The sequence below is a fragment of the Trichechus manatus genome, unplaced genomic scaffold (assembly GCF_000243295.1).
Source record: "Trichechus manatus latirostris isolate Lorelei unplaced genomic scaffold, TriManLat1.0 scaffold00037, whole genome shotgun sequence".
Classification (NCBI taxonomy): Eukaryota; Metazoa; Chordata; class Mammalia; order Sirenia; family Trichechidae; genus Trichechus; species Trichechus manatus.
In genome coordinates, this window is record NW_004443973.1 from 1,096,797 (window position 1) to 1,121,528 (window position 24,732).

General features: G+C 37.4%; 1 protein-coding gene across 1 annotated transcript; it reads right to left on the bottom strand.

The window, feature by feature from the left end:
- Positions 1-478: 478 nt before the first annotated feature.
- DUSP19 (dual specificity phosphatase 19) lies at positions 479-23,849 on the bottom strand. Its single transcript, XM_004375442.3, has 4 exons — positions 23,502-23,849; positions 17,231-17,277; positions 8,441-8,593; positions 479-1,591 (listed from the first exon to the last, which is right to left on the bottom strand). The coding sequence occupies exons 1-4, from the start codon at positions 23,725-23,727 to the stop codon at positions 1,379-1,381; spliced, it is 639 nt and encodes a 212-aa protein (XP_004375499.1). The 5' UTR covers positions 23,728-23,849; the 3' UTR covers positions 479-1,378.
- Positions 23,850-24,732: the final 883 nt, after the last annotated feature.

Consider the following 24,732-nt stretch of genomic DNA (forward strand, 5'->3'; position numbering starts at 1 on the left):
ATGTGTATGTAAGAAGAACTCAAAATTTTTTTAATATAAAATCTAGATGATACTTTCTAAGTCATGAGAGGATATTTGAAAACTATTAAATAAATTTTATCTCAATTACTATAATTCAAAGCATATCTTTAAGCAAATTTATAATATTCTGAGTTCAGTCTTGCCACTATGGAGACATTAAAGCAAACAAATAGACAAGCAACAAACAAAATCTATTCAAAGTCTCTAGCCAGAGATGGAACTGTAAATGGTTTTAACCTTCCTAAACACTTAATTGGAGCACTGGTGATGCAGTGGTTAAGAGCTCGGCTGCTAACCAAAAGGTCAGCAGTTTGAATCCATCAGCCACTCCTTGGAAACCCTATGGGGACGTTCTACTCTGTCCTGTAGGGTCGCTATGAGTTGGAATTGGCTCGACAGCAATGAGTTTGGTTTTTCGTTTAAACGATTAAAATTTCTTACAAAACCATAACGCTTCTTTCCTTAAAAAAAAAAAAAAAAAGTTCTCTAATAGAGAAGAGTAGTAAACTAGAAAACAGATCTTTTAATTCTTTGATTGAACAAATCACATCTAAACAATGATCTTTCGGTATAAAACCTTTTCCCACAGATCCAAGAACAAAATATTACAACGTGAGATCCAAAAACAGGGTGTAAAGTACCTGGTGGGGGGGGGGGAATCACACAGTGTAAGAGATTAGGCCACCTAATTAAAGAAACATAAGCTCACGATTATGTGAGAAAGCATCTATAAGAACATTTTTAAAAAGGAGGGGAAGGAGGTAATAGAATTAAATTTAAAAATTAAAATGAAAAGTGGATACATTTTTATAAGAGGACATAAACATTTTGTGATTATAACCATTATATAAACATTGCGTAAACCTTCAGATTCAGGTTACTTCTTTTGAGAGGTTTAAGCTATTCATTTTAATCATGAAAAGATTCTTTACAAAATATTTACTTCCCTCTGAAATAGTAAATCAAGCAGCACTTCAGATTTCTCCTTCATGAAAACAGTTGCTGGAATAGAAAAATTCAAAGAGACTTCATCAACTGATTTATTCTTTCCATGCTCTAATATAGATTTCAAATCTAAACCTTTTTTTCCTACAGAAATCAATGATGGCTAATATCCTGTTTTTTTCCCTTAGCAATTCAAAGCAGCATTTAATCAGACATTGTAACATTAAAGAAAAAAATATAATTAAAAAAATTCATTTATACAGTAGATCTTTAAAAAGCAAGAAAAATGGGAGTGTTTACAGGTTTATGCTCCAAAAAAAAAAGGAAAAAGGTAGCTATAGAGGCCAACTCAGAAATTAGTTACCCATCATCTGCTAAATATAACTCATGAACTGTTGTCATCTTTTAATTCTTATATTTTGTCACACTTATTTCTTTCTTTGCCCTCTTGATATGTACGAAGCTGTTCCATGAAGCCAGCATTTGGACACATGGAAGGCCTTGCATTTTTGACCAAAGAAAATGCACTGGTAAATGAGATTTCTTCAGAATTCATCAGGAAGCCAATTACAATTGCAGCAGCTCTGGAAACTCCTGCATTACAATGAACAAGAACCACTCCATCCTGCAATAAAAATCAAACAAAAATCTTCATTATTCATTTGAGAAAGGTTATGAAGTCAATTGAGCATAGTCATACTACTTAATTTTTAAAAATAAATTCAGCAAATCTTAGATTATCAAAATACAATTCAATGCAAGCAATGAACAAAAAAATCAATCAATCAATCAATCAACCTCTCTCTCCCCACACCCTTTTCCCCCAGGATTGAAATGCCTTCCTGATATGTTTTGAATTCTGAAACAAGTATCTTTTATTAAACTAGAGTAATGCACTTAAGTACACTAAACACCTAGTAACTTATTAGCCACATGTATATAAATAAGGGGGAAAATCATAAGGAATATATATGGAAATGTAAATAAAATCATAATCACAAACTTAACAGAAAGCCAAAACATTCCAGGTAGATACTGTTCCTATTAAAACAAAGAAACAAACAAGTGTCACTTGTTTGGTAATCTATGTATCAAACAATCAGCTAGGAAAAAAAAGTTCCACTCTTTGCTATATTTTGTTCTGAAGGGAAATAACTCAAAAAATATTTAAACTTTCGAGGTAGTAAAATGATGGCACAAATAGTACATAACAATGTGAAGTGGAAAAGGTAATCAGATACCAGAATGAGGTCAATAACTGAAAAACGTTTCAGGTAACTCGCAAATGATACTGTACAAGTGAAAAGGGACACAGTGCAAGACCAATGCTGATGGGGGCAATATTGCATTAATCATGAATGTGATCTGATGGAACAGTGCTGATACCGGCTGGCCTATCTCAGGCTTTTAAAAACATTAATGATCTGAATGCAATGTATCGAACTGTAACCACTCCCTACAGTATTAGACAATTAGTTACTTTATTTCTGATTCTTCCCTTGGCACAACACAAAGGAAAGGTGGGAACAAGGGAAGGGGGAAAAAAAGGTACTACTGAAAACTCTCTACCCAAAGCATAAATTAACAATACTGGATTATTTTACCTTTGGAAGGCAGTTTTCTCAGATTCATTAATCTGTTGCAAAAGTCCTTCCCTAGATCTGTTATAACAAATTTGCAAGTGTATCTCTTTACAAGAAAGCCAAATAATTAATAACAAAATTAGTTAATATTTTGAAAATCCTCATATCAAAAAGAATTTTATTTTCCTATAGATATTATTACTCATTTCCAAATTTTAACTATTTCTGTAAAAGAAAACTAAAACACATATTCACTGCATACAAATGGGATTTTTCTTGCTTTGTAACAATAGCTTATTTTTATGAGAATTTTGACTTCTATTTATGAGAATAAAATATTCTACGAGACTTCTACTTTATGAGAATTTTGTTCTGCATTTCTGAGAGGAAAGCATTCTCTCAAAAATTCAAGTCACTATTTTGTTACGGAGTAGATAGTAGTTACATTATGGTATTTCCACTTTATAGAGTTTGCTTTGTTCTCATGCTGTTAAGAATAGTTTTCAACTAGAATACAAGCTTCTTGAGGGTAGCAATATGTATCTCTCACATCTCAGAATAACTAACATTTGTTGACAGATTAACTGAGCAAAATTCAGGTCTTCATCCTTACACGTAACTTCCCAATACAACTTGGGCGTGATGTGGTCTGAAAGTTGCCTGATAGCAGTCTATGAGGAACTTGTGGTGGAATGAAAATCAACAATGTACTAAATACACAATTTAGTTCCTCTGACACTTCCTTTTGTAGCCAGAATCTCTTGGTGAATGAAACAATGTCTTCATTTATATTTGGGCATTAGCTCCTTATCTTGCTGAGGACTGGTAGCAAACTAGACCATACTGAATAGCACAGCTCAAAACAGTCCACTCATTACTATGCACACTAGCAGAGAGTAATATTAACATAGCAATTACAAAACAGTGGTAACATTTTTTTTGTAATTTTCTTTTTTACTGTGATTTAGGTGAAAGTTTATATAGCAAATTAGTGTCTCATTAAACAGTTAATACACAAATTGTTCTGTGACATTGGTTGCTAACCCCACGATGTGTCCACCCTCTCATCTTCTCTACCCCAGGTTCTCTGTTTCCATTCGTACAGTTTTCCTGTCCCTTCCTGCCTTTTCATCTTTGCTTTCGGGCTGGTGTGCCCATTACTCTCGTACCCATGACTGAACTATGAAGCACATCCCGCATGTGTGTCATTGTTGGCCCTATACCGATTGCCGCTGAGTTGATTCCGACTCGTAGCGACCCTACAGGACAGAGTAGAACTGCCCCATAGAGTTTCTAAGGAGAGCCTGGTGGATTTGAACTGCCGACCTTTTGGTTAGCAGCTGTAGCTCTTAACCACTACACCACCAGGGACCTGTCTAATCTTTGGCTGAAGGGTGAAAACTCAGGAGTGACTTCAGTACTGAATTAAAAGCATGTCCGGGGACCACACTCTTGGGGTTTCTCCAGTCTTTGTCAGATCAGCAAGCCTGGTCTTTTTTTTGTGTGTGTGTGAATTTGAATTTTGTTCTATATTTATCTCTAGCTCTGTCTGGGACGCTGTATTGTGATCCCTGCCAGAGCAGTCAGTGGTGAGTACCATTTTTGAAGCAAAGTGGAAAAAAATTCTAAAAACTTAGGTGGTGAATGAGGTATTTATTTAGAGCATAATGTTTCCCTAATGAAATTTTACTTGTATTGAACAAAAATTGGAAATAGCTGACATGTCTTGTAATAGGCAATAACTAGAATACTAAGCAAAGGTTCAGTGATTTGATATTACTATGTATGAAAATGCCAAAAAAGAGTATGAATTGTATAATACTACTTTATTAAATACATATATATTATCATATATACAAATAAATGAAATGAATAAATAATAAAGGTCTGGAAAATATATCAAAATGCTAACAGTGGTTATGTCTAGCTGGTGGGAACAGGTGTAATACTAATTTTTACTTATCTGTATTTTCCAATTTTTCTGCAATGAACATGGATTATTTACATAAAAATGTTAAATCACATCTTATAAAGTAAATAATAAAGCAAACATGGAATATCAAACACATGTTTCCATACTAACAAAACACTTTTCCCATAAAAAAAGGGGCCAAGTAAATTTTCATTCCCAAAAGAACTCCTGAGGCTATAGAGGTTACCATCACTACTTCCCTCTCATGTGTATTTCTATCCCTTCAGACACAAACCTGACAAAATGACATATGAGGTGGAGATAGTAGAAGAGTGGAGAAAGCAAACAGAGTAGAGAAGGTACAGAAGAGAAATGAGGAATGATATAGCAAAACTGAAATCTATTTGACAGCTATATGTAAAAAGATGAAAACAACAAACTGAAATTTAGAAAGGTAGTTCTGAAACAAGCAATTCACTGAGCAACTGAGATTCAACAATACTTGTATACACAATAGACAAAGTCATGAAGACACCTCTTCCAGAAAAATCAATGAAGAAAATTCAAGACTTCTATTGCTAAAACTAAATAAGTATTAATGTAAATAATAAAGAGTTTTCAAGGTGAGGCAATATTGGTTGATCTTAGGATGCCAGTATAAAATTAGAAAATATTGTAGAATTGAGAAATTAGAAAATATTGTAGAATTCTAATACATTTTTTAGAAGACACATCTTACGTACTTTCTCAGATTCTCTTTTTTTAAAAAAATTTTTTTTTATTGTACTTTAGGAGAAGGTTTACAAAACAAATAGTTTCTCATTGAACAGTCAATACACATATTGTTTTATGATATTGGTTAACAACCCCACGACATGTCAACACTCTCCCTTCTCGAACTTGAGGACTTTTTTTTTTTGGTGAAAATATACATAGCCAAATATACACCATTTCAAAAATTTCTACATGTACAATTCAGTGACGTCAATTATGTTCTTCCAGTTTTGCTGCTATTATCACTTTAGATGAAGGTTTACAGAACAAAACAGTTTCTCATTAAACAGTTAGTACACATATGGCCCTATGACAATGGTTAACAACCCCACTACATGTCAACACTGTCCTTACTCAACTTTGGGTTCCCTATCACCAGCTTTCCTGTCCCCTTCTGCCTTCTAGCCCTTGTCCCTGGACTGCTGTGTCTCATTAGTTCCATTTTGTTTTATGGGGCTGTCCAATCCCCAGCTGAACTCTCAAATTCTCTTGGTGCCATCATTTCATGAACTCTCATGTTGTTCTACCTCACCCACCACTTCTGTAGCCAACTGACTCTCTTAGGCCCATTCAGTTTTGCTTGCCTGGGAAGGCCTGGCTCTTCCTATGTGGCAGCTACTGCATAGACAGGCACACCCTGAGTTCTGGTTTCTGTTGCTGCTTCTGAACTTGAATGAAAAGTCACACCACAGAACACTGGACTTGGCTTCCAAGTGGCTGCTGGAGGAGCAGAATGTCACAACCTGGAAGTATGGGGTTAGTTATCTTCCCACAGGTAAACTGACCAATGGAAAACAGGAACTGACAGAAAGCCAGGAAATAAATTCCCTTTCTACTTCCCTTCACAAAGTCTGTATTGAGGTACAGTTTCTTTTTATTTATCTGGAGATATTTTGGGGTGGTACAGCAAGCGTATCTACTGAACGACCAGCTGTTTCTCCGTCAGCTCATTGTGAAGTTGTGCTCAGCTGGGTAAACATATCACCTTGCATTGCTTCTCATGCTTCCCTGAATCACTTCCCTCTTCTCTCACTCTCATTACCTAGGGATTGTACCTCTCAAATTCAGCATTAGCTCTTAATCCTTGTCTCAGGCTCTGTTTTTTAAGGAATCTAAGCTAAGATACATTTTATTTAACTATTTGGCCCAAATTAAGGCATACTTTCCTATTTAATAATAAAGAAAACACCAAAAGTTTATTAGAATACTTAATTTATTGCTCTTCTTTCCAGATACTATTCTCTCTCCAATTTTTACTTGCAACATGTACACTTGACCACCTAAGGCATAATCTACATCTTCTTATAGAAACAGCTAATACAGAGACAATCATTTTTATTTTTTAACACTATTAACTGGCACAATGAAATGTTGCAAGCTAGAGCCTACAAACATTTTCACAAGGGAATGGAGTGACCAATATTAGGCTTTGAATATGAAAACCTCTTCCTTTACTTCCATCAAAATATCTGCTATTGAATAAAATTGGTGAACACAGAGTTGAATCATTTTATATTTTTCAGGTAACCTAGTAGGAAGGCAACACAACAGTCCTGAACACGTAAGGAACTCAATAAATATTACCAAATGAAAGAAAAGAAGAAAGAGACAGAGGGAGGAAAGGGAATTCTATTTCTAAATTCTAATCCTGACCATAATTAATTGTTACTTCTCTATGTAAGTTACTTCTCTCTGCAAAAACTACTTCTTCACTTTGTAAGTCCTTCTATTTTCCCATCTATGTATCTCATATAAATTTTTTAAGAATTACATACTGACTAAAATGATACCATTTCAAGGTATAGTTATTGAAAATAGCCAGCCTAGGAGCCCTGCCTGTCAGAGTACTGACTTGGATCCAATACCAAGACTTAAAGTGTTATATTGTTTGTTGGTCTTCAAGAGTCAGAGAACCAATGCGCAGCTTTTGATCATCATTTTCATATAATCTTAGCAAAGCAATACATATCCAGTCCTTAGAGTGTCCTAAATTTCTATTGTTAAAATTGCATAGACCACTGAGCTTCTGTCAAGAGTGACAGAAAAATTCTAGAACAGTTAATGGTGATGGTTTAACAACATGATGAATATAATTATGTCACTGAATTGTACATGTGAAGATTGTAGAAATGGCAAACATTTTGTTAGCTATATATTTACCACAATTAAAAAAAGAAGAACTGGCCTGTAGGGGAGAAAGAGATTCATTTCATTAAAAATATTTATCTCAGAGTCAAAAAACAAAAAAAACTGTATACAGTCATGATCCCTATCTCAAGTCACTAAAATGAATGCATATTAATCTTCATAAATATACTAACAGGACTAGAGTAGTCTCATTTGAGGAATAAGGTGAACCTGACCCAAGCCATGGTATTTTCAATAGCCTCATATGCATGCAAAAGCTGGCAATTAATAAGGGAAGACCAAAGAAGAATTGATGCATCCACCTTATGAACACTGAACATACCAATATTGAACATATTGAATATTGAACATACCATGGACTGCCAGGACAAACAAATCTTTCTTTGAAGAAGTACAGCCAGAATGCTCCTTAGAACCAAGGATGGAGAGACTTTGTCTCACTTACTTTGGACATGTTATCAGGAGGGACCAATCCCTGGAGAAGGCATCATGCTTGGTAAAGTAAAGGGTCAGCAAAAAGAGAAAGACCCTCAGCGAGATGAAATGACACAGTGGCTGCAATAATGGGCTCAAGCATAGCAATGATTGTGAGGAGGGCGCAGGACCAGGTAAAGTTTTGTTCTGTTATATATGAGGTTGCTGTGAGTCAGCACCTATCAAAGACAACATGAGTCAGAACTGACTCCAGGGCACTTAACAACAACATTCCCATAGACCACCTGATTATCTTGCAAATTGGTCTGAGAGCAGTTGGTTGTAAACTGTCAAAGGAAATTTAACCACATATGTATACAGAAAAATTCAGTGAGATTTTTTTCTTCTAACATTTCTCAGTAAGGCATAGCAAAATGAGCAACAGAACTGTAAAAAGTAAGTATCTCATTAGAAAAAGTGCAATAGGAGAACTAAATAATCATAAGGATGAATAAAATATTGTTGGAAGGGAAATTTCATAATGTTTCTTACAAGATTCATTACAAAAGACTAAAGACTGAGTAATGGACCCATACATTTAAATTTCTAGTTTTGAAGAAATGTGGATTGAAATAAAACTTACCTTCATTTTTGCTTGTTCAATAAATTCAAAGCATTCTGGAAAATAAGATAGGAGATTGGTTTCTGGCAGATCCAGTACAGAAATGCTCTTGTATGTAAAGTCACTGAGGAAAGCATTTTCGACTCCACATGCAACATTGAGAATATGAGTCACCTTAAAGAAAAAAAAAATACGATTTTTTTAAAAACCCTGTGAATTAGATTATGTGAAAAGAGATTGGGATGTTGAGATTTGTATCAGGAATAAAAAAATTAAGAATGACCCTGTCTTAGTTATCTAGTGCTGCTATAACAGAAATACCACAAGTGGGTGGCTTTAACAAAGAGAAATCTATTTTCTCACAGTCTAGTAGGCATCAACTCCAGGGGAAGGCTTTCTCTGTTGGCTCTGGAGGAAGGTCTTTGTTGTCAATCTTCCCCTGGACCAGGAGCTTCTCCGCGCAGGAACCCCAGGTCCAAAGGATGAGCTCCGCTCCCGGCACTGCTTTCTTGGTGGTATGAAGTTCCCCAGCTCTCTGCTTGCTTCCCTTTCCTTTTATCTCTTGTAAGATAAAAGGTGGTGCAGGCCACACCCTAGGGAAACTCTCTTTACATTGGATCAGGGATGTGACCTTAGTAAGGGTATTACAATCCCACCCTAATCCTCTTTAACACAAAATTACAATCACAAAATGAAAGACAACCACACAATACTGGGAATCATGGCCCAACCAAATTGATACACACATTTTTGGGGGGGTCACAATTCAATCATGACAGACTCATTTGAATATTTCCTTCAGGAAGCCTCTCTGACTGCCTCTACCCTCATAAGAGTAAGTGCTCCTTGTATGTACTCTCACAGCACCCTATACATGCTCTACAGCCCTTAACACTTAGAGATTGTTTGTCTCCATCACTGTACAAGAAACTCTAAGGACAAGTAAGGACCATGTTTAGCTTGTTCACCATTTTAAGAAAGCATAGAAAGTGCTTAAAGTATTTGTTGCATACATCAGTGAATGTCCACATAAAAACTGAAGTAGGGGAAGTGCATCAGTGGCAAAAAAAAAAAACAAAAAACTTCCCTTTCTATAATTATTTCCTCATTCTCCTTCACATTCTTTTTTTTTTTTCTTTGCCTTTAAAGAACAGGGATCTACTGTCTTAAAGTTTTAGAGGCTATGTGTCCTAATTCAGGGCACCAGCAGGTCTAGATCCTTGTCTCTTTACACTTCTCTAGCTCTGAGCACTTCTTGGTAGTCCCTGGCTGCTTGTAGATGTGTCTTCCCACAGGGCTTGTCTTTCCCTGCGTGCACGTGCATGTGTCTTTTCTGCTTTTTTTATAAGACACCACTCAGAAGGGATTAGGTTTAGGACAGGCTCTACTTCAGTATGACCTCATTAACATAACAAAAGAAAACTCCTACTTCCAAACAGGGTCCTATTTACTGGACTTCAACATAACCTTTTGAAGGACAAAATTCAACCCGTAACATTATGCAATGGCATAGAAAACCCAAGTAACATCAGCTTTTATCTTATATAACAAGAAGTCCAGGGCTGGCGTGGTACCTCAACAGCATCCGTATGGACTTAGGATTCTCCCATCTTCTGAGCTATCATCTCAACATTTATAACCTTTGTCCTCATGCTTCTCACTTTATGGTCACAAAATCGCTGCTGAACTTCCAGACATTGTGATCACATCCCAGAAAGGAAAACAACAAAGGGGGAAGCATGAGGGAATGACATCTGTAACAGGCAAGCAGAAGCTTTCCCTGAAACCCTCAGCTTACATTTTTTTTTATTGTACTTTAAAGGAAAGTTTACAGAGCAAATTAGTTTCTCGTTAAACAATTAATACACATATTGTTTTATGACTGTCTTAGTCATCTAGTGCTGCTATAACAGAATACCACAAGTGGATGGCTTTAACAAAGAGAAACTTTTTTCTTCACAGTAAAGTAGGCTAAAAGTCCAAATTCAGGGTGTCAGGTCCAGGGGAAGGCTTTCTCTCTCTGTTGGCCTTCTCATTAATGTTCCCCTAGACTAGAAGCTTCTCCGTGCAGGGACCCTGGGTCTAAAAGACACGCTCTGCTCCTGGCACTGCTTTCTTGGTGGTATGAGGTCCCCCTGTCTCTCTGCTCACTTCTCTCTTTTATTATCTCAAGAGATTGCCTCAGGACACAATCCCGTCTTGTAGATTGAATCCTCCCTCATTAACATCATAGAGGCAGAATTTACAACATACAGGAAAATCCAAAGTACTGGGAATTATGGCCCAGCCAAACTGATACACACATTTTTTGGGGGACAAAATTCAATCCATGACAATGACATTGGTTTCTGGCCCCACAACATGTCAGTACTCTCCCCTTCTTGATCTTGGGTTCCCCATTACCAGCTTTCCTGTCCCTTCCTGCCTTCTAGTCCTTGCCCCTGGGCTGCTGTGCTCATTTAGCCTCCTTTTGTTTTATGGGCCTGTCTATCTAATCTTTGGCTGATGGGTGAACCTCAGGAGTGATTTCAGTACTCAGTTAAAAGGGTGTCCAGGAGCCATATTCTTGGGGTTTCTCCAGTCTCTGTCAGACCAGTAAGTCTGGTCTTCTTTTGCAAGTTAGACTTTTGTTCTACATTTTTCTCCAGCTCTGTCTGGAACCCTCTATTGTGATCCCTGTCAGAGCAGTTGGTGGTAGTAGCCAGACATCATCTAGTTGTGCTAGACTCAGTCTAGTGGAGGCTGTGGTAGTTGTGGTCCATCAGTCCTCTGGACTAATCCTTCCCTTGTGTCTTCAGTTTTCTTCATTCTCCCTTGCTTCAGACAGAGTGGGACCAGTAGAGTATCTTAGATGGCCACTCACAAGCTTTTAAGACCCCAGACACTACTCTCCAGAGTAGGATATAGAACATTTTCTTTATAAACTATGTTATACCAATTGAGCTAGATGTCCCCCGAGACCATGGTCCCCAGACATCAGCCCAGTAATTCAGTCCCTCAGGGAGTTCGGATGTGTCTGTGAAACTTCTATGACTTTGCCCTGGTCAAGTTGTGCTGACTTCCCCAGTATTGTGTACTGTCTTACCCTTCACCAAAGTTATCACTTATCTATTGTCTACTTAGTGTTTTTTCCTCCCCACTCCTCTCCTCCCCAGTAACCATCAAAGATTGTTTCTGTGTGTAAACCTTTCCATGAGTTTTTATGATAGTGGTCTCATTCAGTATTTGTCCTTTCATGATTGATTTATCTCACTCAGCATAATGCCCTCCAGATTCATCCATGTTGTGAGATGATTCGGAGATTCATCACTGTTCTTTATTGCTGCACAGTATTCCACCGTGTGTATGTACCATAGTTTGTTTATCCATTCATCTGTTGATGGGTACTTACATTGTTTCCATCTTTTTGCTATGGTGAATAATACTGCAATGAACACGGGTGTGCATATGTCTATTCATGATGGCTCTTGTTTCTCCAGGATATATTCCTAGCAGTGGGATAGCTGAATCATATGATATTTCTATTTCTAGCTTTTTAAGGAAGTGTCATATCATTTTCTAAAATAGTTGTACCATTTTACATTCCCACCAGCAGTGCATAAGAGTTCCAAGCTCCTGGCAGTCTCTCCAACATTTGTTATTTTCTGCTTTTTTGATTTGTGCCAGTAATGTTGGGGTGAGATGGCATCACATTGTAGTTTTGATTTGCATTTCTCTGATGGTTAGTGATCGCGAGCATTTCCTCATGTGTCTGTTAGCCACCTGAATGACTTCTTTGGTGAAGTATCTGTTCATATCTTTACCCATGTTTTAACTGGATTATTTGTCTTTATGTTGTAGAGGAGTTGGATTCCTTCACATTCTTTACTAGTGCAATGGTTCTCAAGTGTGGCTGCACATTAGAATCACCTGGTGAGATTTTTAAAAATATCAATGCCAAGGTCTCATTCTCAGAATTTTGATGATTTAGTCTGGTTGAAAAGCATGGGGGAGATGTCATGAAGAACCTCTCAGATGATCCTCAAATTACGCCACATAAGTAACCTTCTACACTATCTGTGCATTTCAGCGCTTTTCCTAGATTCCATCAAGCATGTGGAATGAGGTATATCGAAAGTTCATAAACAGACTCCAAAGGCTAAATGGATAAGAAAAATGAGTCACTGCTTCTGGTCATGACAAAGCTTCTTACTGTATTTATTCTCATTTCTTAGAGTGATTCTTAGGTTTTGCCTAACCTCAGTATTTTTATGTATTTTCAAATATATTTTAGAGTATTTGTCCAGCCCTACCTCACCTGCCCCCACCACCCTCAGAGGTTTGGTTTTGGCAGCATAGCTCCTCCCAGCATAGCTGACTGGATTCCAGCCGGTGCCTGACTTAAGCTAGGTCAATCAAGTTATGTTTGAGGATCTTAAAAATATGTCTAAAAGACAGCTAGAATGATGCATAAACTTGGGAGCTATAGGGAAGCCATGTTTTATTATGTGCTCAGAGAAGCTGACAAATGCATGCTGCCAAGAGAGAAGAATGGAGTAGATGTACAGAGAGAAGCTGCGGTACCAGTGGGAAAGAGGGGCTGTTCTGGATAGCTTTCCAATCTCTGGCTCCAGTCCCTGGTGAGGCATGGCCATACTCCCTGCCCCTGGGTTCCTGGGATCACCTTGTATCATTATAGCACATTTTCTTTCCTCGCCCAGGTAGCTCAAGTGGTTTCTGTGGCTCACAACCAAGAGCACTGAGTAACACACTGAGAGAGTCATCAGCCAACTATGAGCCTAACTACCTTGTGGAAGGAAGACAACAGAAAAAAACTCAAATGTCTACTCAGGAGAAACTATTAAAAAGAGAGGAGATAGGAAAAAATAAAAAGAAGAAAAAAACATTTCTAGAAGATAAAGTCTGATCTATCCTTCCACTTTCCTTAATGAAGTCTTATCTGGCAGTGTCAAGTCACTCACTCCTGGTGCATTCCTGGCCAGATGATATTATTCTGCCCTTAATTACATATTATCTTCCAATATTTTATAGTTGTCTTAGGCTGGGTTCTCTAGAGAAGCAAAACCAGTAAAGTGTATAAATATATATACAGAGAGATTTATATCAAGGAAATAGCTCGTGTGATTGTGGAGGCCAGAACATCCCACATCCATGGATCAGGGTAGAGGCCTCTCCCAATTCACGGAGCCGGAGAAGCTGGCGAGCCCAAGATCAGCAGGTTGGAGAGCAGGGCTCCTGTTCACAGGTTGAAGAATTCCAAGACTGGCAGGCAAGACCACAGGGCTTCTCTGGATTCACGTAGCTGCAGGGGCTAGTGAACCCAAGATCAGCAGGTCAGAGAGCAGGTCTCCACCCACAGGCTGTGAAGATCGACGAATCCCAAGTTCGGCAGATGAGCTGGCAGCTCAAGTCCCAAGAACTGGAGGTGAGATGACAGGAGGCAGCCGCAGGATCCAGAGTGAGCAAAAAGCCAGAATGTCTGCTTATATTCAGATGCAGGCCACATCCCCAAGAACACTCCGTTTCATCTGATTGGCTACTCACAACATATTCAATCATGGGAGTGATCTCATATAAACACTGAGAATCATGGCCCAGCCAAGCTGACACAGAATCTTAACCATCACAATAGTATGTATGTATCTGCCTTGTCTTCACAACTGTATTCTATGTTCCAAAATGCCAGTGATGAAGTCTTACAACTTACAGAATTTTTATATATATCCTTCCCCTCTATAAGGAGCACTGGTGGCACAGTGGTTAAGCGCTCAGCTGCTAACCAAAAGGTTGGCAGTTCAAACCCACCAGTGGCTCTGCTGCAGAAAGATGTGGCAGTCTGCTTCCATAAAGATTACAGCCTTGGAAACCCTATGGGGGCAGTTCTACTCTGTTCTATAGGGTTGCTATGAGTCAGAATCGACTAGACAGCAACAGGGGTTTTTTGCCCTATATCTCTTCCCTACATATCACAGGATTATGAAGAAGACCAGATGAGAATTTGGTAAAAGTGCTTTATAAATATTGGGGATTATTAAACTACCCAATCTCTGTGTAGGTTAGTGGCTTGGGAATGCAATTTATAAATGTATTGGTTGAATGTCCTGATTGAATGGGAAAAGAATTACACTGAGCCACAGCCGGTGGCAGTGATGGGAGACCTAGCCGAAAACCCTCTAATAATAAAGCATAGTTTCAAAATTCAGTTACAGAAGTCCTAACAATAGTTGCACTTGGAATGCCCTTCATAATAATAGGAGACCCTTTATTGAGTACTTAATATATGCCAGGCATACAGGTTATCCACTTAATCCTCACATTTAAGCATTATTATTTCTATTTTTAACAAAATTTTATTTTTTAAACTGGTTCAAAACATCGAAATATTTTAAAAAGGCAACACTTAAGAAGTCTTGTTCCTGCTTGGTCCCTATCCACTCCATTATCCTGCACCCTAATGGTAACCACTTTTGTCAGATTCTTGTGTACCATTTTAAGGTATCTGTATGCAAATATTTTATTGATTCCCTTTCTTACCAAAGGCAACCCCTTTGGGGTTTTTTTCCCCCATTTAAATATGTCTTACAAATCTTCTCATATCAGTATGTAGAGAGCCTTTTTTGTGTTCTTTTTAATAGCTATATTGTGTTCTATGGTGTGGGTGTGCTATTATTTAGTTAATAAGGTCCTTATTGATGGACACATGGGTTGTTTTCAATCATTTGCTAGTATAAACAATGCTGCAATAAATAACTTGGAACATTTTATACGTTACACTTAGTTTCCTATCCTCTGTAGTGCCTTATTGGGCATACACCAGGCACTCAATAATCACTTTATTAAGAAAGCAATCATTATTACTGTATATAAATATTAAAATGAAACTCCTATAGAAATTTCTTAAAATGGTCCTCCACAAGAGAATTCACACTAGTTACAGCCCTTTTTTTAAATTCTAGAATATCACTTTGATGTGTGCCATGCATTTAAATCAGTAATTGTCTTTTGCAGCACCCTTAAATTTTCCCAGAAAATGTCTATTCAGCTGCTCAGTTTAGCCTTACTTCCTCCAGTGTTCTAACAGGGTCACTGCATACAGAGCTAGCAGGATCTTTTAAACAGCCGTTTGGTTCATGTCTTAGTCATCTAGTGCTACTCTAACAGGAATACCACGAGTGGATGGCTTTCACAAAGAGAAATTTATTTTCTCACAGTCTAGTAGGCTAGAAGTCCAAATTCAGGCCATAAGCTCAAGCAGAAGGCTTTCTCTCTCTGTCGGCTCTAGAGGAAGGTCCTCATCATCATCAATCTTCCCCCGGACTGGGAGCTTCTCTGCACAGGAACCTCAGGTCCAAAGGACGTGCTCTGCTCCCGGTGCTTTTTTCTTGGTGGTATGAGGTCCCCAACTCTCTGCTTGTTTCCCTGTCCTCTTAACCTCTTGAGAGATAAAAGGTAGTGCAGGCCACACCCCAGGGAAACTCCCTTTACACTGGATCAGGGATGTGACCTGGGTTAGGGTGGTGTTACAATCCCACCCTAATCCTTTTTAACATAAAATTACAATCACAAAATAGAGGACAACTACACAACACTAGGAATCATGGCCTAGCCAAATTGATACACACAGTTTTGGGGGGACACAATTCAATCCATGACATTTCATGTCTCCAGAATAAAGCTGTGTGGACTAATATATCATAATGCAGGATAGATGACAAAAACACTAACCAATGAACACATTTAACAGTTTTTCTATTTGTCATTTTACTCTCAGAAATAAAAATTTATTAGTGTAAGCAAGACTTTGAAACTTGCTTTGGATTGAAGAGGGTTCCTGTTAGAAAATATAGTAATTCTCATAACTTTATGCAATTCAAGGCCATTATCTCTTATTGTCAGGCAGCATTGATTATAATAAACCAAGGATAGCCTAGTATAAACACACAGAATGTTCTCAGTTGACAAGTAAAAATATCAAACTAGTTAATGAATTGATTATTAGTTATTATCTGTCGCAGAGTTAAGTGCAAGTGTTTATCACATAAAATTTTTTAGCCTCAATTCAATCAATTTTTTTTTTCCCAGAGCTGTGGGCAACAAAGATAAATGGGACAAAGTCCCTATCCTCTAGAAGTTTACCATCGAGTCGATTCTGACTCATGGAGACCCCATGTGTGCAAAGTAGAACTACTCTGTAGGGTTTTCAAGGCTGTGACCTTTCGGAAGCAGATCACCAGGTGTTACTTTCAAGGTGCCTCTGGGTGGGTTTGAATCGCCAATCTTTTGGTTAGTAGTCTAGTACTTAACCATTTGTGCCACCCAGGGAGAAGATACGCTCACTGATGTTAATAATATAAGGTGGAAGGTGCTAAGAGCTATAGGAGAACAAAGTGTTTTGGGACCCTAAAGGAGAATAGATTATTGAAATCATTCCCCTAAAAACCTTAGCAGCTGATATTCTCTCTACCTGAAGGAAGAGGGTGGTATGTGAGTTGTCACTCAAAGCATGGGTAGGACTTTGACAAACAGAGATGAGAAAAGTATATCCCACAGAGGAACTACAAGCAGAAGCAAGAAGACCTGCCTTTAAAGTCAGGTTCATGAAGGAACACTAAGAATAATATAAAACTGAAGGACAGATTACAAATCCACATATTGGAGATAAGTGCAATAATTTTTGCAACCTTAATGATACACAAAACGTTACTAATTAAACTCTGAAATGTACCAAAGATGTATCAATGCAGTTTTTCCTAAATAAACGTAATAAAACATTACCTATATGTGCTGCCAGACTGGGAGCATTTATTTTACCTTGTGTTTTTTCAGTGTATCCAGATCATGAGCAGCATCTTGTGACCCTATAAGAAATAAATCACATCACCTTGAACATACAAATTAGTCCTCCTGATATTCTATACAAATTTTTGCAATAATTCTGTTATTCATTTATCTTTAAAAAAACAAACCAAAAGAAAGAAAACAACTTGGGAAGACCTCAGTCCAAATTTCTGAACAGCAATTTGGGATTATTCATCAAAAAATACTGATCTTGTATATACTATTGGACTGTTGAAATCCCACTTTTAGGTATCCGTCCTAAAAGTTATGCACATTGCAAAGATTTAGCTATCAGGATATTCATCACAGTACTGTTTGTAACACCAAAACAAACAAACAAACAAAAACCAACTAGAAGCCCCAATAGTAGGCGTTAGGTTAAATAAAAGATGGCATAATTACATAGTAAGGTATATACAGCCATTAGAGATCATGTTGTAGAAGAATATTTAATTGTACAGAAATATATTCTCAATATATTATGTGATAAAAGAGGTTACAAACACCAATTTTGTCAAATGAGAACAAAACAAACAAAAAATATGTACATGCTTCAAAATGAGCAGGAAGGATACAAATCAAAATGCTAACAGTGAATTATCTCTGGGTGGTGGGGTTACATGTTTTTTTCTTTTTGATCATTTGTATTTTCTACAATAAGCTTCTATTTTTTTTAACTTATAAAAGGGTATTAGAAAACCAAACACCCACAAAATGATCTAGCACCAGCTAGTTTGGGAACACCCAGTAGCTTAAAGGAAACACTGTTGTTCTATAGGATCCCACCCACACTCCAGTCTCTTCCTGTCAAAGTGGGCTTTCCAGATTTCCCACATTTGAAAACTGGCTCCAGTTAGTAAGTAAGGTCATAGGGGAGAACAGTTGAATTAAAGCAGATTACACAACTGAAAAAATAGAGCATTTATTATTTAAAGATTTCAAGTATTATGCATTCTGAACTAGGTACCAGCAACAGTGTTTTTGATATTAAAGCAGGTTACACAATTGAAAAAACAGGGCACTTATTATTTAAAGACTTTAAGTATTATGCATTCTGAATTAGGTACCATTTCCAGCAAGTGTTTTTTGTTGTTGTTGTTTTGGTTTGTTTGTTTTAACCTTACCTATCTGGAAAATCAGAGCCCTGGTGGCTCAGTGGTTAAGAGCTCAGGCTGCTAACCAAAAGGTCGGCAGTTCTAATCTGCCAGCTGCTCCTTGGAAACCCTATGGGGCAGTTCTACTCTTGTCCTAAAGGGTTGCTATGAGTCGGAATCGACTTGACGGCAATGGGTTTTTTGTTTATCTGGAAAATCAGCCGGCTTCCATTACATGATTTTAGGTAGCCACTGACAGAAAGCTCCTGGATCTGTGTACTCATAAAAAGGCCAGCAAGTACACTGTTTGCCCAATATTCTCTTGATAATACCAAGCTCACAGGCTCCTCACTGAGTCCATATCCAGGTTTAGCCCACTTAAAAGTTAGCTTATAAAAATATTAACATTTGTTAAAGATGGATGTTACACACGTCTGTTATATTATTCTCTGTCAACATTCAGTACATTCGAAATACTTCATAATTTTAAGAGCTTGCTCAGTTGTCTGTAGGAAGTCCTAAGCATCTCCAGAGGGGGAAAAACGGGTTCAAATAAATTTATTGAAATTACAGTGGATCAGTATGGTAAAATCAAATGTATATGATCTTTTAAATGATAACTCTACTCTGCCTATTTGTTAAAATAGCCAAAAAAAAAAAAAAAGAAAGGAACTTGAAACATGACCTAAATGAAATTCTTTCCTTTTATTATCCTTGTTGTTGCTGAGTGCTGTCCAGTTGATTTTAACTCATAGTGACCCCTTGTGACAGAACAGAACTGCCCCAGAGGGTTTTCTTGGTTGTAATTTTTACAGAAGCAGATAGGTCTTTCTCCCACAGAGCTGCCAGGTGGCTTTGAAATGCCGGTACCTGGGTGGTACAAATGGTTAAAAACTCAACTACTGGCCAAAAGGTTGGAAGTTCAAACTCATCCAGAGGAGCCTCAGGAGACAGGTCTGGCGATTTGCTTTTGAAAGGTCACAGCCTTGAAAAACCTAAGAAGCAGTTCTGTTCTGTTACATGGGGTCACTATGAGTCGAAATTAACTTGACAGCACCCAACAACAAGGATAATAAAAGGAAAGCATTTCATTTAAGTCATGAGGGCTCGACAGCAACTAACAACAATTTTTTCCTCTTGGCTGCCATCATTATAAATATATATCAAAGTTGGATGCTTTGATCATTTCCACTAAAAAAAACAGAAACAACACATATGCCAAACACAGAACAGGCAGATTATGTTTCAGAGCTGGTTGCCATACTTTGCAAGTAACTTCAAGGTATGGCTATATTGATATAAATTTAGTATGTTGTTGTTAGTTGCCATCAAGTTGATTCCAACTATGGCAACCTTGTGTGTGAGAGTAGAACTGCTCCATAGGGTTTTCATGGCTCTGATCTTTTGGAAGCAGATCACCAGCCCTGTCTTCTGAAGCGTCTCTGCCCTATAGGGTCACTATAAGTCAGAATCTACTTGACGGCAGTGGGTTTTTGGTTATACTAAATTTATATATATACTTAAGAGGGAAAAAATGGAATTTGCATGGTCCGCCTTTTCAAACAATAAGAAAAATCATATAAGTGTTAATAGCATGTGGGAAAAATTTAAGTCAGTACAAACGGACTGCAGATAATCAGCCTACATTTTTCACCTAATACTTGGTAGTATCCCATTGAATTAATTATCTCTAGATTCTAGATATAAACATGAGTTTCTCTCATATTTTAAATGAATGCTTTGTATTGTAGTCTTTTGTTAAATTTTAATTGATAAAACACCTCTCGTTTAAAGCAATAAACATTGTATATTGTATATTATGATAATCTGTTATTTTAAAAAGTTGTTCTGGGAAAGTAGAATGTTATCTTTCTCTAATTTATCTTAATCTACAGGAAATATATCACTTTTAAGAAGTTGATGATTTGGGTAATGTTTACACAAATCTGTAAGTGTTAAAATTCATACCAAAAACTGATATGAAAAACAATCTATTTTCTGTATGATAACTTAAAAAATGACAATGAAGAAGTTAATAAATAGGAATACACCTGAACAAGGAGGTCTAATAATAATAACTATTTACTGTTATATTTTACACTCACACAAACCACTAATATTCATTACCTCAGCTAAGGATCATAGAAATGTTACAGATGAGTTGACTGGTTTAGAAAGAACACATAAGTTATTAGGGTTGAAACTTCTAACGAGTTCAATGTTTTACAATCACAGTGTATGTATCATAAAATACAATCTGTGTAAGATCTCTAGAATCTTGTTTCTATTTTTTTCAGAAATCCTCTTTATGAAAACACCAAATACAGAACACATTTTGATATAGCATGCCTTAATTTACAATCACTATTTTCATCATCTCAAAAACAAACAAAAAAGATATTAAAAAGGAAAAAAGATACTAAAGAGGGAGATAATATTCTAATAAGGCATGTTTTGAGAAAATTTATAGGAGTGAATATTCATAAATAGATATAGAAGCATGAATTATTGAGAATTAAATAACATAATATTCATGAAAGAATTTTATAAAATAAGGAGCTATACAAATATAAACTACTGCCTCCCAAGAATACTGATCCCAGATCTCAGAAACCTTCTGCTGATGACCTCATAAAGGATACCAAGTTTTTCACATGGAACTGAACAGAAGATCTCAAAATCTCACAAGTTGGGATTTTTTAAAAAATTGGATATAAATAATACAAAATAATAGTATGTCTTTTAACTACCCCAAATAAATGGTAATTTCAACTTTTACAAAGACGTATTTACAAAAAAAATTTAATATTTTTGTTGTAAAAATATAATTTTCAAAGTCTAAGAGCAAAAGTGCTCCCTTACTAAAATCTTTTATCAAATTGCTAGCTAGTCCAGGGGCCTATGTAAGACTTTTGAAATGCAGTAGCTTGTTTGAATTTATAAGCTAGCTATAAAAGACAGATAACATTTTTACAGCTCTCCATTCTCTTTATTCCCCACCAAAAAACAGCAGTGCTGGCAGGGAGCTGGGCTGCTTTGAGGAGGCAGAGGGAGTTCTAAGAAGCAACCTGGAAACAACCCCCATGTTCTGGAGAGATGACCAAATCTGATCAGAAACAGCCCCCACATCATTCATGTAGAAGAATTTAAGATGTAACCGCTTGTTACAGGAATAAGGCACCTGTAACTAAGCAGAAAATGGTCTCTCAGAAGAAAGGAGGTTGTACTTGATGAAGTATCCCATTTCCTGGTCCAGAGGGGAGAGCATATAAGGACTAGTTTCAGAAGCCTCTCCCAGAATTCTAGGGCGGGTTCTAATCCCAGTCTGAGAACACTACCTTGATAGATTCACTTTGGATAAATCCACATAAATTTTTTTTTTTAAGTTCATAAAGACTCTGAAAGGATGAATGACATATCAAAATCCTACTGAAATGATTTTAAACTATTATTACTAAAAAATAAAAAAAACAAAAACACCCAAAACAAAAATCAGTTGCTGTCGTGTCCATTCTGACTCATGGCAACCCCATGTGTTGCAGAGTAGAACTGCACTCCACAGGGTTTTCAAGGCTGTGACCTATCAAAAGCAGATTGCCAGGTCTTTCTTCTGATGCGTTGCTGGGTAGGTTCTAACTGCCAATCTATTGATAAATACCATATTTTTATGCAAATAACATGCGCCACCCAAGAACTCCATTATTACTACAATGGAAGCCAAATAACTGAAATACGTACCTGGACATATTTTCTTTCCTGGATATAGTAGACAAGACTTGGGTGAACTTTCCTGACAAGCTAAATGACTCAGTTAATTTTTCACTTGGTTCCAGAAACTAGTTAGAGATCTTTACTTGCCGAATTTAAAGACAGCCCATGTAACAATTCATACAATACACAATACACTAATACCTCACATGTATACTTCAAATAATTTGTTTTTCAAAGAACTTTCACAACAATCTCAGGACAACTCTTAGAGGTAAGCTGATACTGTTAAATTCAGCTTTACAGATGGCTTTTTGGAGGACCAGAGAGGATAATGGCACTAACTCATCTACTAAATTGAGGCAAATTAGGACTGAAACCCGGGCCATCTGAGACAATCTAGTACAATGATGGAGAGCAAGGCTTCGGCATCAATCAGACTTGGCCTGGAAGTCCATTTCTATCATTTACTAGTGTATTACTTTGTGCAAGTTATTTAACCAATCTTAAATCCCAGTTCTCATTTGTAAAATGGAGCTGAAAATCCGTACTTCACTGCATACTTAATAGGAGTGAGATTCTGTGTGTAGAGCACTTAGCATTATACCTGGCTGTTTCTGACTCCCAGTTTGGTACTCTTTCTACTCTCCACAGGTTTAGCTGCATAAATACTGACAAGTCATTTAGTCTTTATAAATTTTAATTTCTCTATTTATAAATGAACAATAATTCAGACCTACTTCAAAATACGGTTGACTGATTTTCTTTTTTAAAAAACACCAGGCCTTATTCTTGTAAAGCTAACAGTTTTGGTACCTTTACAACCTTGCTTCTTTTGCTATTTGTGGACTATGTAATGTATAGGCACTTAGGATTTTCCACAATACAACAATTAGTAAACCTGTCACCCTCATAACTATAAAATAAAAGCCCTCGTTCTACTTAACACTCCAAAAATAGACACCATAATTAGATGTGGTCACTGGAAGTATGTATTCCATATGGTTTGTAACAGCTAAACAGGCAAAACAAACACATAACTATTTCAAGTATTAGCTTTTCTATAACGTTTGTCACTTGTAGTTTTGCCTAATGAAAACATTCTTAATTTGATGATTAAAAACGAACAAAGGCTACATCCTTTTATAATCCAAAACACAACATTAATGTGCTATCCTCCAGAGAAGTTTAAAGAGACAGGAAGAAAACTTCTTAAATGTCCGGTGCCATGTGCTACTAGAATATATGCTTCTTATGGACACACCGTGGGGCAGAAACCTCTCTAGCGAGCTAGTCAAAGTTCCATATCCAAAAAAGGAAACATTTTAACTTTGCAGGAGGACAGCTGGTAATACAGATTATTACACACATTAGGGAAAAAAAGAGTAAGTAATATGGTTTAAACAGGACTCAGTGGCTTAGTGGTAAATCGATATACTCACCCAAGAGCAACCATGGCTTAATAATGCCAACTTGCAGGTCCAAGCTAAGGTCCTGCACATAACCACAACCACCCCCACTGCTCGGCTCTACTTCTTCCACAACATGAATTCTGGCATCTTTCCATGTTTCCATAATTTTCTTTCCAGTTACCGTTGTCACCCTGGTGCATTGCTTCCTCAGATTATTCCGGGAGAATGCTTTAATTTCCTGGTTGAGGGAGTGCATTACATGAGCAGTAGCTAGGAACGAATACCAGCAAGCTTAGCAAGCACAGAGACAGGCTACCCTGCTTGTCTCTTATTGCTCAGGTAACAAATACAGCCCCAGAAAAGCTCCTCCCTTCAGGTTACTGGAGAAAGAAACGTCCAGTTTGGTTTGTTCCAGCGCTGCAATGGAAAGCGGTGTTTGATTGGCCATTGAGAAGCGGGCGCCGATTGGACCCTGTTTCTTCCTTCTGTTTGCCGGAAACCTACGTCATCCCTACACGCTCAGGGCATCTGCCGGGGAGTTTTCTTATTCTCGCTGTTTGAATCTAGCGTTATTGTACAAGCGGAATGGTACAGTACAAGACTTAACTGAAGAGAGGGCTAAGATTTCCTCGCTATTTAAAAGTAGTGGTTTCGACTGGCGTCGCTTGTAGTAGTGACCATGGACGATCCTGGCTGACCTGTGTGTCGCTCCTGATTTTGTGAGGCCGGCAGAGTCCCAGTGCAAACCTTCCTACTTCGCAGGGCCATTCCTGCCCGCCTGCTTTTAGACTGATATGGACTAACGTGGCTTTAGGAGAGTGGTAGGAGATGAGGACAGAAAGAAATGAGATGGATTTTGGATTTTATTCTGAGCTAAATGGGAAATCACTAGAATAATGTGGTAGACCCTGAGATGTGTGTTGCCCACCCAGTTCACCCGTTGTCTCCACCGCTGAAAGTGCTGTCAGCTGACAGGTCTCAAGCCTTTCAGTGATTGCCTCAGCTGCAGAGAGCTGCCTTGCCTGAAATTATGCAGAAGTTAAAAGTTGTTTTTCTTTTCCTATGTCCTTCACACTTTCTCTTTCTGCTGTTATTGCCAAGAGGAACTGCCTAGATAAAACTGTTGGGTATATTTGTGAGATATCAATTTAAATAAAATCTAAAAAAATTTATTTCTTCTTTTTAATTTTTTTATTATGTTTCTGTATGCAGATTGATAAGACCTTAAAATTTAGGGAATCTCTGACGTCCCTCCTACATT

Coding starts and splice junctions, on each gene's coding strand:
- DUSP19 (XM_004375442.3), bottom strand. CDS start 23,727: ATGCACTCCCTCAACCAGGAAATTAAAGCATTCTCCCGGAATAATCTG. Junction 17,278..23,501: donor TAAGCCATGGTTGCTCTTGG/GTGAGTATATCG, acceptor TATTTCTTATAG/GGTCACAAGATGCTGCTCAT. Junction 8,594..17,230: donor ATACACTGAAAAAACACAAG/GTAAAATAAATG, acceptor TTTTTCTTTAAG/GTGACTCATATTCTCAATGT.